General features: G+C 44.7%; 1 protein-coding gene across 4 annotated transcripts in view; it reads right to left on the bottom strand.

The window, feature by feature from the left end:
- The window catches only part of LOC119186620 (uncharacterized), a 127,394-nt gene that overhangs the window by 75,998 nt on the left and 36,795 nt on the right, over window positions 1–14,601 (bottom strand). For 3 of the 4 annotated variants that reach the window (XM_075880490.1, XM_075880493.1, XM_075880494.1), the window contains exon 2: window positions 4,183–4,740. The exons of the other annotated variant lie outside the window; for it this stretch is intronic. In XM_075880490.1, coding sequence (XP_075736605.1) covers window positions 4,183–4,494 — 312 coding nt within the window. In that variant the 5' untranslated portion in view covers window positions 4,495–4,740. The remainder of the gene's footprint in view (window positions 1–4,182; window positions 4,741–14,601) is intronic. 4 annotated transcript variants of the gene reach the window in all.

The following is a 14,601-nucleotide window of genomic DNA, read 5'->3' on the forward strand; positions in this document are numbered from 1 at the left end:
GAGGGAAGGTGGTTCCAGTCATTGGATGTGCGTGGGACGAAGGAATGATGAAAAGTGTTAGTGCGGCAGCTACTGACGTGTACCTTATGTTGATGATCTAAACGAGCTGAGTAATAGGCAAGAGTGGCAATGAACTGAGCTTTCAAAAGTGGATGATTGAATATCTTGTGAAAAAGTATGAGACAAGATGCTTTGCGACGTGATTCGAGTGACTGTAGTGAAAGGCTGTGTTTCATTGACGTAACACTGCTAGTGCGATGGTAGTTAGATAGAATGAAGCGTGCTGCGTTATTCTGTACCATTTCAAGCGAGTGAGTCAAGTTCAGTTGAAAAGGATCCCAAATGGAGCATGCATATTCGAGTTTTGGACGAACTAGTGTTTTATACATGGTTAGTTTCATGGCTTGAGGGGCACGGCTAAAGTTGCGTCATAGGTACCCTAGCTTGCGGTAGCTATTGTTAATAACATAGGTAATATGATGTTTCCAGTTCAAGTCAGATGTTATATGAATCCCCAAGTATTTATACGAAGTTAGAGACTCTAGATTAACGTCATTTAAGGTGTAGTTAGCAGGGGGTCCAGTAGTTCGTGAGATACGTAAAACTTTACATTTGTTAGTGTTGAGGTCCTAGTGCCAAGTTCTACACCAGCTGGCAATATTATTATTGTCACTTTGCAAAGAACTAGCGTCAAAGTTTGATGAAATTTCTCGGTAGCAACGCAGTCGTCGGCGAAAAGGTGAATCGAATAAGTTACAACATCGGGTAAATCGTTAATATAAATAAGGAATAGTAAAGGGCCCAACACAGAACCCTGGGGCACACCAGAAGTAACGGGAGAAGAGGGTGAGCTGTAGTTGTTAGCAACAACGAATTGTGAGCGATTAATTAAGAAAAACTCAATCCAAGCAAGAATACCGCCATCAATATTAAGGGTCCTAAGATTATATAGTAGTAGGTGATGAATAATCTTGTCAAAAGCCTTCGAAAAGTCTAAAAAAATGCAGTCGACCAGTGAACTCCAATCAAGAATGATATGTAACGAATGGGTAAAACAAAGCAACTGTGTTTCACATGAGAATGACTTCCTAAATTCATGCTATGAGGTGCTAAAGAACGATTTTGATTCTAGAAAGGTGACCAAGTTAGAGAAGATTATGTGCTCCAAAAGTTTGCATGGTATAGAAGTAAGTGAAATAGGCCGGTAACTAGTAACAGAATGCTCGTTTCCTGATTTGTGTAGCGGAACCACCTTTGCCTCTTTCCAAACGCGTGGCACCACACCTTCATTCAAAGAGTGTTGGAATATTTTACACAGGAACATAGATGAGGCATGCTTAGTTTCTTTAAGAATTCATGCGTTTATGTTGTCAACCCCACAAGCAGAGGATATTCTGAGTGATTCAATTAGTTTTACGATTCCATGGGCCTCAGTCACTATAACAGACGTTCATGGATAGTTGAGCGCTGGTAAAGAGACGGTAGCAGAAGTGGACGACACTGAAAGGTTCCGGAAAAAATTTCTGTTCAGACGTGGTGCACACATCTCGGAAGATACGGGAAAGCCGTCCGAGTCAACAAGTACAATTTCACTGTCGTTGGTATTTGTAATAGTTTTCCAAAACTTTCTAGGGTTGCTGACAAGCATTGATGGCAGAGTGTTAGATAGAAAGTTAGCCTTAGCATCCGAAACTGCTGACGAGTAAACTCGCACAGCACTCTCGTAGGAGCGCCAGCGTTTCTCCGTACTCTGGAGTTTTGCAGCACGAAACAACCGTTTCTTTTTGTTAGAAAGTCGCTTTAGGTATGTATTGTCCCAGGGTGAGCAAGAGCTCACAGGTATAGACTTTAAGGGAACAAAGGTACGAATAAGTTCGTAGATTTTGTTAACAAACAGATCCCAGTTTTCCTGCACGGTTCTATTATCAAAGTCATGTAGATAAGTGTCGAAAAATAGAGAGATTTTGTTGTTTATTGCCTCAAAGTTTGCAGCATTGTAGGTATAGATAACCTTGTGTTTCTTAGTAGCAGTTGGCATGCTGTTGCGTATGTAAAAATGTAGCAGATAGTGATCGCTGAGACCAGGAAGTCAGTTTAGTGCATGAATGTTGTCGGGCATTGTTGTAAGAATAAAGTCAAGAATGTGCGATGAAGAATTGGTGACGCGAGTTGGGTTATTCACCATCTGCGTAAAATTAAACAGGTTGCAAGTATCGAGAAAATATTGGCCATTTGAAGAAAATGATACGACGTCTGGTAACGATGACGCCCACATTATGGTAGGATAGTTGAAGTCGCCGAGAATAGTTATCGAAGAAGATGGGTACCGCATTGTAATTTCATTAATGTTATCGTGAAACTCCTGAACAAAGCTGATGTCTGTATCTGGAGGGCGGTAACAGACGCCAAGAACAAGCGTTTTAATATTCACAACCAACCCGCACCATACCACTTCCAATGTAGACGTCACGTTTATAAGAAAGGACTTGAAACGCTTCGAAATGGCAAGCAAGGTACCACCACCTTGACTTCCATCTCTATCGCGGCGGTAAATGTTCAACGATTTGGAAGTAGTAAAAATTTCGTTATCGCAAACATGAGCATTCAACCAAGTCTCGGTCACGTTAATCACGTCGGCTTCCCAAGAATTGATAATAGCGTCAAAAGCGTCCCACTTTCCCATTATACTACGGATGTTCGTGTAGAGCACCGAAATAGGACGTGATACGATACTGCCATTTCCCCTTGCTGATTGTTATGAGGAGGCATTAAATGTCCGCGCACGTGACAAAAGTGCGGCATCAGGCAATAAACGTGCGTGAAGGTCATGGCTGTGATCGGAAGTTGAGTGCGCCCCATTTTCGATGCTGGATTCGCTGCCATTACTGCGAGAATGCGCAGTAGTCTCGCGAACAATGCCCGCGGAAGCATTCGCTCGCAGGATTTCGCTCGCAGGATTTCAAGCTGGACGGTTGTGCCCTCGCGATCTCCGACTTCAGCATAGCTCTCGCCGACGACTGGTTCGCCCTCCGCGGTCTCCTGAAGCCGTGCAGCTCTCGCATTGTGGCGCCCCGCCCTTGGACTGCTTCGACCAGATCCCCACTTTCCTATCTCCTTTTTTTTTCTCTCGCTCGCTTGGCTGTCTTCTTCTCCGTCTATTTTCGTTCTATTCTTTTTATCCCTCCTTCTCCCCACCCCTATAAGGCACTGCGCCGTGTCGCCTGAAGGCAGACAGAAATTAGGTGCCTTTTTCCTCTTCATTCTACCCACTACCACCACCATCATAACAATAGTTTCTGTGGTTAACAACAAGCTTGTCGTAGCGAAGCTGAAAAGCGGGTCGGCCAGGCAATGATTTTGCATAATTGTGCAGCATCTTTCTCGCTGTTCTTGTAGCCTGACAGTAGTCCTCCGATACAGAGACGTTATATGACTTCTCAACTTAGATCGACGTGCCAGCACAAGTTCTTTTGCTTTAAGGCTTGCAAATTTTACTATCACTGGTCGAGTTTTCTCGCGTATATATGGACCACATAAACGATGGGCCTTTTCTACTGCATTCGGGTCGAACTCGGCGCCTAGGCTACTAGAGAGCAAGTTGGTAAGTGCCTCTTCAGTAGCTTGCCAGATCTAATTCTTATCGGCCATACCGAAAAACACTAAGTTGCACCTTCAGGCTCTGTACTCGAGGTCGTTTAGACGGGACACCAATGCGTCATTTGTTTGAGTGATGCTGCCGATAGCTTCATTCGTGACCTGCAATTCCTTCTCAATGTCCGCAACCGAGTTAGTCCTCAGTTCAACCGTCGAAAGTCGCCTTTCAATCTCGCATAATGTGCTCGCCACAAGTTGCTGGTTGGCTTTCACCTCGTTGATCGCCTTTGCCAAATTGGACTGCTCAACGGCAGATGAGTCACAGCGGCCACTTATCTTAGAAAGCATTGCCATAACTTCTTTATGACGCGCGTCAGAAGAAGCTGTGTTGTTCTCGACATCATCTAATGGCCCAGGGGTCTTTTTTGGAGGCCCTGGGTTTGCTTCAACGTCACCGCAACACAAGAGTAGCGAGCAAAGGGCGTTAGTACACTCTCGCGACAAGACGTATAACACCTGTGGACGTGGAAGCAGCAGTAAACAACGGTTACTTGTCTTCTTAGCATATAATGAATCGGTTTCACCAACCTGTATAACGTGAAAGCGAAGCTCATAAGCCATTGCCACAGTGGTGCTGCGTCCACGCCCACTAAACCACTGACGTTCGCTGTTGCCGCTTTTGTTGCTTGATAAGAATAATGTCTCTGACGATGACGATGTCCCGAATGGCCTGGAAAGCTCAGGTGTGTCAGCGCAGGCACTCGGATCCGTAGAGAAGCCGCAGTCTTCTGGAAACTGCAGCTGTTTGGCAGGGGTGTCAACCGGCCTTCCGGAGTGAACCACAAGCGGCAGCCAGACCAAAACGACCTGTATAACGTGAAAGCGAAGCTCGTAAGCCATTGCCACAGTTGTGCTGCCTCCACGCCCACTGAACCACTGACGTTTGCTGCTGCCACTTTTGTTGCTTGATAAGAACAATGTCTCTGACGATGACGATGTCCCGAATGGCCTGGAAAACTCAGGTGTGTCAGCGCAGGCACTCGGATCCGTAGAAAAGCCGCAGTCTTCTGGAAACTGCAGCTGTTTGGCAGGGGTGTTAACCGGCCTTCCGGAGTGAACCACAAACGGCAGCCAGACCAAGACAACCTGTATAACGTGAAAGCGAAGCTCGTAAGCCATTGCCACAGTTGTGCTGCCTCCACACCCACTCGAATGAGCCGATTGAAACAATTTTTTTGTGCAGATAAATGAAATCATTCCTTTGAACAAACGTAGAGGTAAGGTACAGCAAAACAATATCAAGGAACTCTCACGCACTGATGTCAGTTTTTATTTGGAAGTTCAATCGCCCGAAGGCATCTATGTTATCTCTTATACTTTCTAATACCTCATCTTGAGGCAGTGAGTAGTAATGGTCCTTTATGTCAATGGGAAAACCGAACACATTAGTTAGATTGGACTGTTTGAAAACTTCCACCAGTGCCTGCGAGTTTTTGATCGAAAATGGGTCATCGATCGTTAGACACTTTGGATAGGACTGAATAAACAAGCCCAGTTGCTTTTGCAACGTTCCTTCTTCTGTCACAATGACTCAGAAGGGCATGTCAACTTTATATGTATCGGCAAAAAAAAAAACACGCTGAGCCCATTTTTGTCGCAAGCACTAATGTCCTGTGTTAACTGTTTCAACTCTAGTTTACGACAAATTTTCTTGGTTTGCGTTTTAATTTATCTAGAGGAATGTGAGTGCAACGTTTCAAAACAGGGATAATAGCTGTGGCCACCTTTTCTAGGTACAAATATTTAGGAACAACAGCGAAACCATCCTCCATATTTGATGGCACGGCACAAAGTTCATTGTCCCTCAGAAACTTGGCTGTCTTCAGCAGTAGAAAGATGGTGCTGGGAGGCTTACACCGTAGGAGCACATCGACGCCTTCTGAGATGCATCTGTCTGAATCCTCTGGTAAGGCGCCGCCAGCAACAGAGAGCACCAATGAAAGAAGCTCGAGTGCAGACCCTTCTCGGTTGGCAGCGAACTTCTATTTTAACAAATTAAAATGCGAAATGCGGCGTGCGTCTGCGTGGCAGGAACCATTTTGTTTGAATGTGCTTTCGAGTTTCCTACAATACTTACTAGAAGGAACTCTGGCGCTAGTGTCCGTGGGAGCTGCAGAACATGGCGCTTCAGCGAGCATGGGAATGATGGGTAGTACACGTGTGGGTTCGTGTGGCTTGGAGCTGTTTTCTCACAAAACAAATACCTACAATTGTTCAGCGGTTGTGCTTCACCACCTCGTTATTTTAGGCTTACCTTTTCAAATCGGGTCATGAAGCTCAATATGGTTCATCCTTTTTTTGGAAACAAAACTGAAACACAAAATCAAACGAAACAACAAGTACAGTTCAGTACTCGCAAGCACAAAGACAAGGCGAATCCATGTACTACCCATCATTCCCGCATCAGTCGCATGGCCGTGGAGCAATGGCAGCACAGAGTCTCTTCTATTTAACTCTAAGAAGCTCTATTGGACGTGCTACCCGCCGCTCAACCAGGTGTTTTTAACCGTGTCTTAATGTGTCGGGTTGGAGTCGATTTATCTTGTGTTTTAAGTGCATTTCGCACTGGGTTCGTGTTTTTGTTCTGCCAGTTCCGCTGAACACGAAGATGCACTACAGTGAAGCGAGGACATGTACCTTCGTACTGGGGAGCACTCGCCAGGTATGTACAACATTGAAGCTGTCGGCGCTTTGTTATCACTACGTTCACCACGTTTTTTGTACCATGTGCAAAATAAGTGAGCTTTTCTCTATGTGGCAAGCCCATTTTTCTCTAGCATTTTATCAGGGTAAAGGCAAAACCAAGCGCGGACGAGTTTTTTTTTTCTTGTGTGGGGAGTGTGAAGCAGGGAGCGCATGAACGCACAGCGGTAATTCGGTGCCAGATTTGAGCGGCGTTTTGGCAGCACTGTCTTTTGTGAGCTGTGGCGTGGGAGGAGGGCCCTGCTCGCTAGTGACTACTATTTTGTTTAACATTTCTGGGGCGTTCGTTAGCTTTAGGCGCTGATCATGCCTAGGGCGCGTGAGCCTGTTCATATTGTACGCTATTGAAATGAACGAGTCTAAGGCAGTTTCATTTGCTGTACATTTCATTTTAAACAGCTGCAGTTTCGTTATACGTTAAAACTACTATGAGAGTTTGTAGTTTAATAACAGATTCCTATCTAATCTCCCCAAGTTGACTTGTACTGTGCCTAACATTCAATTTCTTTCCCAGTCATTTTTTTTCTGCATGGTAATATTGTGAGCTAAACAACTGTCTACAGATGTCCTGTATAAACTCATGTTGGGGAAATTTTGCATCATCTCATTCATGCATTACGGTGATGCCAACAAAGTGTTTCTTTTTGGAAAATGTATTTGTGGAATACCAAGGAAACCTACATAACCATTTATCCACGCCAAATTTCCTACACAGTATGCTTGACAGTCCTTGATCACATATTCAATATGTTGTCGAGCAGTGTGTTCCACTTATTTCTTCCTGTATCTTTCTTCTGAACAGAAAATCATTTTGTCTGCCTCCTAAACTGATTCAAACAGTGCAGCAAAGGCCTAGACCTGTGCCTGGCACATTTTATCACCTCACAATTATTTTTTATTGTCAAGTCAAAGAAGATCAAGAAAGAAAGTGTTTTGTAAAGGGTCCAATCATTTAGGTAAATATGAAATAGGCAGGTTGACAACAAAGGAGGCACGAAAAGGCAAACACCAGGTGCATTCATTGGCACAGCAGCAGTCTCTTGATGTGGGTGAAACACAAGAGCAGCTGTCTACCTAGATTTAGTTGCATGTTGATAAACATTGGTCAAAATTAGGCTCGAGAGTCCACAATGGTGCGCTTTATAATCATAAATTCACCGAATTTATTTAGTGTTTAGGAGTAAACATAGCAGAATTGAATATTTATTCTTTTGATGTTCATCATTTGCTTATTTGCTTTTTAATACAAAATGCCTACCCCTCACTGGACCTGAAAGGCAGAAAGCCCAGCAATGCAGTGGAGATTGCCACAGAGTTTGCCACAGAGTGCCAGAAAATAAAGAGCTATGCCAGGTGGTTTTACCATGCGAGAGCTTAAACAACGAAATCGTGATGGTACGAAAAACAAACAAAAACATTCACACGTGGTGCGATCAAAGCAACCATGGCCGATGCTTTGAACAGGCGCTGTTGTTATAAGGTCTAAGGCTGACTCTCAACTTGAGCGGAGCTGACAGCCATGAAAATGCTGCCTTTCGTTACTTACTTGAGCTTGTCTGTGTGTTTGTGGACGGATTCGTGTAGCCTCAATATTTGCTACTCAGCTCCATTTCTTTTTTTTTTTCACTCTGGCCTCTTCAGTAGCGACCCGGCGGCGGCGGTTGCATTTCCGATGGAGGCGGAAATGTAGGCCAGTGTGCTCAGATTTGAGCGATCGTTAAAGAACCGCAGGTGATCAGAATTTCTAGAGCCCTCCGCTACAGCGTCTGTCAAAATCACATGGTGGTTTTGGGACGTTAAACCCCATATATCAATCAATCAATCTTCAGTAGCGAGCCGGATGGCAGACAACCTGCATTGTCGCTTTGCTCACATGGGGCACGCTGATCAGCCAAAGAAGCACGCATTTATTTGGAAACTGCACATGATAACTGTAGCTTGTTTCGCTGACAACTTTTATAGTGCCCATAGGCTCCAATTCAGCTTCGGGGCGTAATATTAGCGTTGCACGAGGCAGTGATCGGGAGGCAGCGCTGCTACTGATGAACTCATTCTTTCGCGGTTCGGACGCAGCGTGGTCACCTTTATTGATACTTATCGTCTTGCTTGCAAACACGAAGCGTAGTCTTGAGACATGACTTCCTATAATTTGTATAAAATATTTGGGTTGTAAACGCCGGCTACATATTCGAGTGTAGTGTAAATATATATTAAGTTTTAGGAGACCAATTATCCGGCTTGATTACTGTAGGTACCCTCCCCAAACTCCAGCGGCCGCTGCAAGTTCATGGCACGAACGCCATAGAGTATTAGGACGAAAACTTTAAATGCCCCATCAAAAGCAAAAATTGGTAGCCGGCGTCGTCCGGTGTCGTCTAGCTTCAGCGGCATCAGCACAAATGATGCAAGAAATCATCACGTGAAGATATAATACGACGTCCCAAATCATTCAATTTTCTTACATATCGGAGGGTCAAGTAACCTGATGGCATCGTGTAACATCTTCGCATGGTCGAAATGGGCTGATCACGGGGGCAGTTCATAGCCCGCACGGCGCACAAAGCTTTCTATCCGACCCTTCAGGTAGTAAGAAAACCACGTTGGGTGCAGAAACATCCCGCAAGAAAGCAGGAAACCTTTAGTGCAACGAATGGGAAGAAAACGAAGAAGATAGTTTTTGCCTTTCGGTCGCTTCAGATTGTTATACCAGGTAACTTCTGAGTTTTTTTTTCTATCACTAATGAGAACTAAAGAAGATAACGTGATTTCTTTTTGTCACATATGCAGAGTAGTACACAAAAGTAATGTATACGGTGGCATGCAAATGATGTTGCAAAAGCCTGAAAGAAAAATAAAATGAAAAATACAGTAAAACTCGAATGGAAGTATCGGACCGGTAGCACGGCCGGAGATTCTGCTCACTATATACGTACAGTGGCATGGAAAGAAACGCGGACATGCTCTATCTACCTTATTTTTTGTTTTGCATTTATTTATAAGCGATTGCAACCTGGATTAATGATAAAAATACAGAGTCATGTTTGTTACAAAGACTATAAATAATATTTTTATTGCCACCACGGTCAAAGCACGGTGAAAACAGTGCGCCGCTATGTTCTCGTTACTCTTCATCGCACCTGTACGCGTTAAAGCCAGCGAGAAGCATGAATGCAAATTAACTCGCATAAAAACACGAATTCGCGAGCTTCTGAATACGCGTGGCTGTTCAGCGCCAGTCTTCCGTAGCCTACTCATGCAGCACCGGCACGCGGCCACGGCGAGTGGAGGCAGAGCGCCCGTTTGACGGCCTGAAGAAAGTTCGCCCAGGCACTGAAAAGAACACAAGAGGTGCTGGTTGAGCTAAGCTGAGTTCATGTTCCGATGTCTACATGGTAGACTTTAATTACGCGTCTTAACAAGACGTACAGTTAAGTTTAGGTGGCTAGCCGATGCAAAGCAAGATTAAAAGCTTCTAGAAGAGATACTTGATCTTCTACTTCTACACCATGTTGTACAAGCAACTGCATTCATTATAAGGGCGATCTCCCGCACATAAATCTACTTCTTGTCCCCTCATTCTCTCATTGGGGGAAAAGAGGACTATCGAGATCGGTGATGTGATGCGCGTGGCATTGTAAATAACTTCGCTCTAAAAATATATTCCAACCACGCTCACTTGCGAAAGCGGGGCACGTTCTCAACTGGACGAGGGTGACGAAATTGTCAGGTGATCGCATACAGCCCACCGGCATGTTATACCCATAGAATTTCCAATATATGCACTACAGAGAACTCTGGCGCTAGTTTTTATAGCTGCAGTGCTTGGCGCTTCAGCGAGCATTAGAATGATGGGCAGTACACGAATTTGTCTAATCCTCACACTTTTGACTACCTGTGTGTCCGTGTGGTTTGAAGCTGTTGTGTCACGAAACGAAAATCAGCGAATCTTTGGGTATTTGTATTCGGAAGAGCGTGGACACAAAGTAGAGAAAAAGAACTATAAAGCTCGCCATGTAAATATACGGCTGAAAATGTGGGTAATTTGATTAATTGATTTGATTGATTTGTGGGGTTTAACGTCCCGAAACCACTATATGATTATGAGGGACGCCGTAGTGGAGGGCTCCGGAAATTTCTACCACCTTTGGTTCTTTAACGGGCACCCAAATCTGAGCACACGGGCCTACAACATTTTCGCCTCCATCAGAAATGCAGCCGCCGCAGCCGGGATTCGATCCCGCGACCTTCGGGTCAGCAGCCGAGTACCTTAGCCAGTAGACCACCGCGGCGGGGCTGAAAATGTGGGCGACATAGCAACAAAGATCATAAGGCAAAAAGTGAGAAAGGATTTATTGGATGCCCGTGGTGGAAAGAAGCCGGCACTCATTAAATACAGAAAAGGCAAGAACGGAACAAGGTGCAAGAAGTTTTATGATGATTCAAGGGGAAGCACTTTACCGTACGAAGCAAGATCAGGTTGCCTTAGTACGCGTAGTCATAAAGCGGGATTCAATAAAGAAGACGAACAATGTACATGCTGTAGGGGAACAAAGTAAAGGATTGAACATGTTCTGAACTAAGGTGGCGATTTTCCCCCGTATACAATTGGGTAGAAGCCGCCATGCGGCTTTGGGTTTCAGGGACAAACATGAAAAGCTGAGCATGCCCACGATAAAGTTAAGTAAGATACAGTTAGAGTATTAGTGCCAGAAAATTAGAGATCAAGGACAGGAATAGTGGGAAAATGAGCTCATTCTGCCTGAAGAGGTAGAGGGATGGAACATAATTTTACATTATAAAAACACCATGCCTGCGCGTAAAGTGCAGCGCCGTCACAGCGAAAGCTAGAAGAGCGGGCTCTGAAAACCTTTTCTAAACACTCATTGGGTAACTGCTGCAAGTAGACTTGCTTGATACCCACTGTGACATTATTATAATTTTTTTCTGTAGAAGGCCAAAATTCGTTATGCTATTTTTTGTCATTTTCCTGAGAAGCGTGGTATCCGCAAAATACCTGCAAGGAATTTTGTGTCAATTTTTCATGCAGTGGCTCTGAAGATGAAGAATTATGCCTTAATTGCGCATGCATCACAGTTAATAGATGAACAAGAAGCTTTCGTAATGGGTTAGAGCATTGGACGACCCACTCGTTACGCAATTTGACGACAGGTTGTGTTTCACCGATTTAAACTGCTTTATAAGTCGTAATAAGATGATAGCTTCTCCGACATCAAGCCTGCCTAAGGCAAGTTTGCCAGCACGTCCAAGCACCGGTGTATTTCAGTGGTGGAATACTGGGCTGGCACGCAGCGAACCCAAGTTCGTGCCCCACTGTGTCATTGGTGCTAGGTTTTTTTCTTCTGATTTCGTGCGATGTGGTTACTGACACCAATAGCGGAATACTACGGTGGCGCGTGACCCAAGTTGTGATCTCACAACAGCTTTCGCTGTAATAAGATCAATTTAATCGGAGTAGATAAGGTATTAGCCCAACATAAAAGAAAATATATTTTTTTCATTTCTTCCTTGCGAGCCTCGTAGCACTTATGTCGCCACGCCGTTATAAAGGAGACGCTCATAAAATCGATACATTCCAACACAGAGAGAGAGAGAGAGAAGGCATAGACAATACGCGACAACACGTCGCCTGGACGAGAAAGGAACCCGCCACGACGAAACCGAAGAGCGAACGCGCAATGTGTACGGCGCATACGGCGACATCTACGACACGGAAGACAATTAAAAGGCGCTTCGCGAGAATTCTACGACACCGTTCTTAACTGCAATAATAGCGAAAGTTGCACTAGTTGGTGGTTCATGCTTGGGATGTAAAAACAGCGCAAAAAATATATACAAGAAGAGAGGAAGAGACGACACCGTGCTGAACTCGCTACTAAAGTTTATTTGAAGACACACGCACATATATCATGCAGTCGACCCGGTCACGTGGCAAACAAAAAGCGTCTGTGCAGCATATCAAACAAGGTGCGAAACATACCTAATTTTAGAGAGCAGCAACACGTGTGTAATACATCTTCATACTTTCCAAAAACATACGCAACAGTCCATAACATGGCAGCGAATAACCCAGGTAACAAACGTCCTTTTCACCGAGGGCCAAAGACGGCTTACTCACACACCTTTCCCCCTCCTTTTCAATGAAATAAGCCTCCATCACTTGCCTATAGAGCACTTGTCCCGATGCATAAAAGAAGTTCCGGTTTACGAAATACCTGAGCGTTCTGTCCGGAGAAGAGAAAAAAAATAGATATGTTCAGTGTAAATCGCGTGTTGTATATATGTGGCCATTGTCATGCGGGGGGAGGGGAGGGGTGGGATTTACAGGAAAAACCGGGCGGTGCCTAAACGAGAGACTAAGGGAACATTTAACCTTTTTAACGGCTGCTGGCAGGTTACACTTGCCAGCTCATTGTAGGAAGTGTGGTTGCCAACCAATGGCAGATAAAGCCACATGCTTGTTTGGTCACCAGGACAAGTGCACTAGGTAAGTGATGGAGGCTTTTTTCATTGAAAGGGAAGGGGAAAAATGTGTGAGTAAGCCGTCTGTGGCCCTTGGTGAAAAAGAGGTTTGGTACCTGGGTTATTTGCTGCCATGTTATGGACTGTTGCGTATGTTTTTGGCAAGTATGAAGGTGCATTGCACACGTGTTGCTGCTCACTAAGATTAGGTATGTTTCGCACCTTGTTTGATATGCTGCGCAGACGCTTTTTGTTTGCCACGTGACCAGGTCGACTGCATGATATATGTGCGTGTGTCTTCAAATAAACTTTAGTAGCGAGTTCAGCACGGTGTCGTCTCCTCCTCTCTCCTTTTCTATATTTTGTGCGCTGTTTTTACAACCCAAGCCGTTCTAAATGTCAACTCTCCTATTTTGCTTGTACATCCCAAAAGAGGGTCAAGTGAGCATCCAAAGAGAAATGGCCTGTCAGAATCCTCTTTTGACTCTTTTGTCACAGTGTAGCTTTCATGCTTGCTGGCTTCAAGCACACTTGTGGATATGTTTACTGTGTTTTGGTTTTGTTTTTAATAAAAAAACGGATTGTTGTGAAGTTTGTGACCTGATTTAAATTGGTGAGCCTAAAAGGTTCAGGTGACCGAAGTGCAACACCTGAAGATTTGCATATTGTTGTTAGAAGACAAACCAGCTCTAGACCACGCGAATCCGAATTCCCTCTAGTGTCTTTATCGTAAACTATTGTTGCATAAACAGTTATTCTAGATAAGGAGGGCGGATAAGGATAAGGGCGAAGTATACGGTCACGGCAATTTTTCGACCAGCTCCCGGGGTCTTCGCAAGGTGCCCAGCGGAAAGTCAGTGGCTCCTTGGGTTGATGCATGACGACTCATTAAGGTGACACAGAGACCAACATGGTGCCTGTCGTCTTCTTCGTCGACGCGCTTACTTTGTCATGCAAGAGTCCGAATTGTGGCAGTTCTTGTTTTCTGCGGCTAGCTCGAATCTCCTTGATGGTGTCGGATGCTTATTCGTGACTTTTGCTGGAATCACAGCTTTACGGGAGCGTCGGGATCATGAACAAACAGCACCTTCCCCACTGAGTAACATAATAATGACAAGAGTGGTCACTCGGGCCAAAAAGCGACTGAGCTACGCAGCTTCACCCCAGGCGTAAGACAACAACGCATTGCTTTTTTCTTGAAGGAAATACGTGTGCAAGTTACTTACTAAAGTACCTTTTCTAGTGCATTATACGACTACGTGTGTTTGCGTATCTGACAACGGCCTGAATTTTTCTTTATCATCTGTGAGTGTACGATGCGATAATGTCGGGCAGGGATAAGGCCTGAATCGGATGCGAGAGAAGTGCCCATGGCGTCGACGCGATGGCAACGTTGTCATGCTCCGTGTTCGTGGGCATTTACGACAATGAAAAAGTACAGCCAGCAGTAGGGAGATGCCATAAAAGATGTACGATAAGGCGCCCGGCGTGCGTCGTGGGTTTCCCTTGTTCCGTTTGCCTTTCAACTTGGCTGCTTCTAGGTACGAACGCCATCAATACTTTAAGTGCGTAATGAATTTGTCATTGAATTCCTAACCTAACGTTTGTGGCATTGCGCTTTTCGGCAGAGATCTTTCTTGTTTTGGGAAACCCACATATCTATCTATCTGGAATGTTCCGCAGAAAGTTTGCGTGAAAATTCTTTCTTGGCTCAAGAAATTGAGTCGCCTATCGCGTTGTCAGGTTTTCTAGATAGATAGGCAT

Source organism: Rhipicephalus microplus, chromosome X (genome assembly GCF_043290135.1).
Source record: "Rhipicephalus microplus isolate Deutch F79 chromosome X, USDA_Rmic, whole genome shotgun sequence".
In the NCBI taxonomy this organism is placed as follows: domain Eukaryota; kingdom Metazoa; phylum Arthropoda; class Arachnida; order Ixodida; family Ixodidae; genus Rhipicephalus; species Rhipicephalus microplus.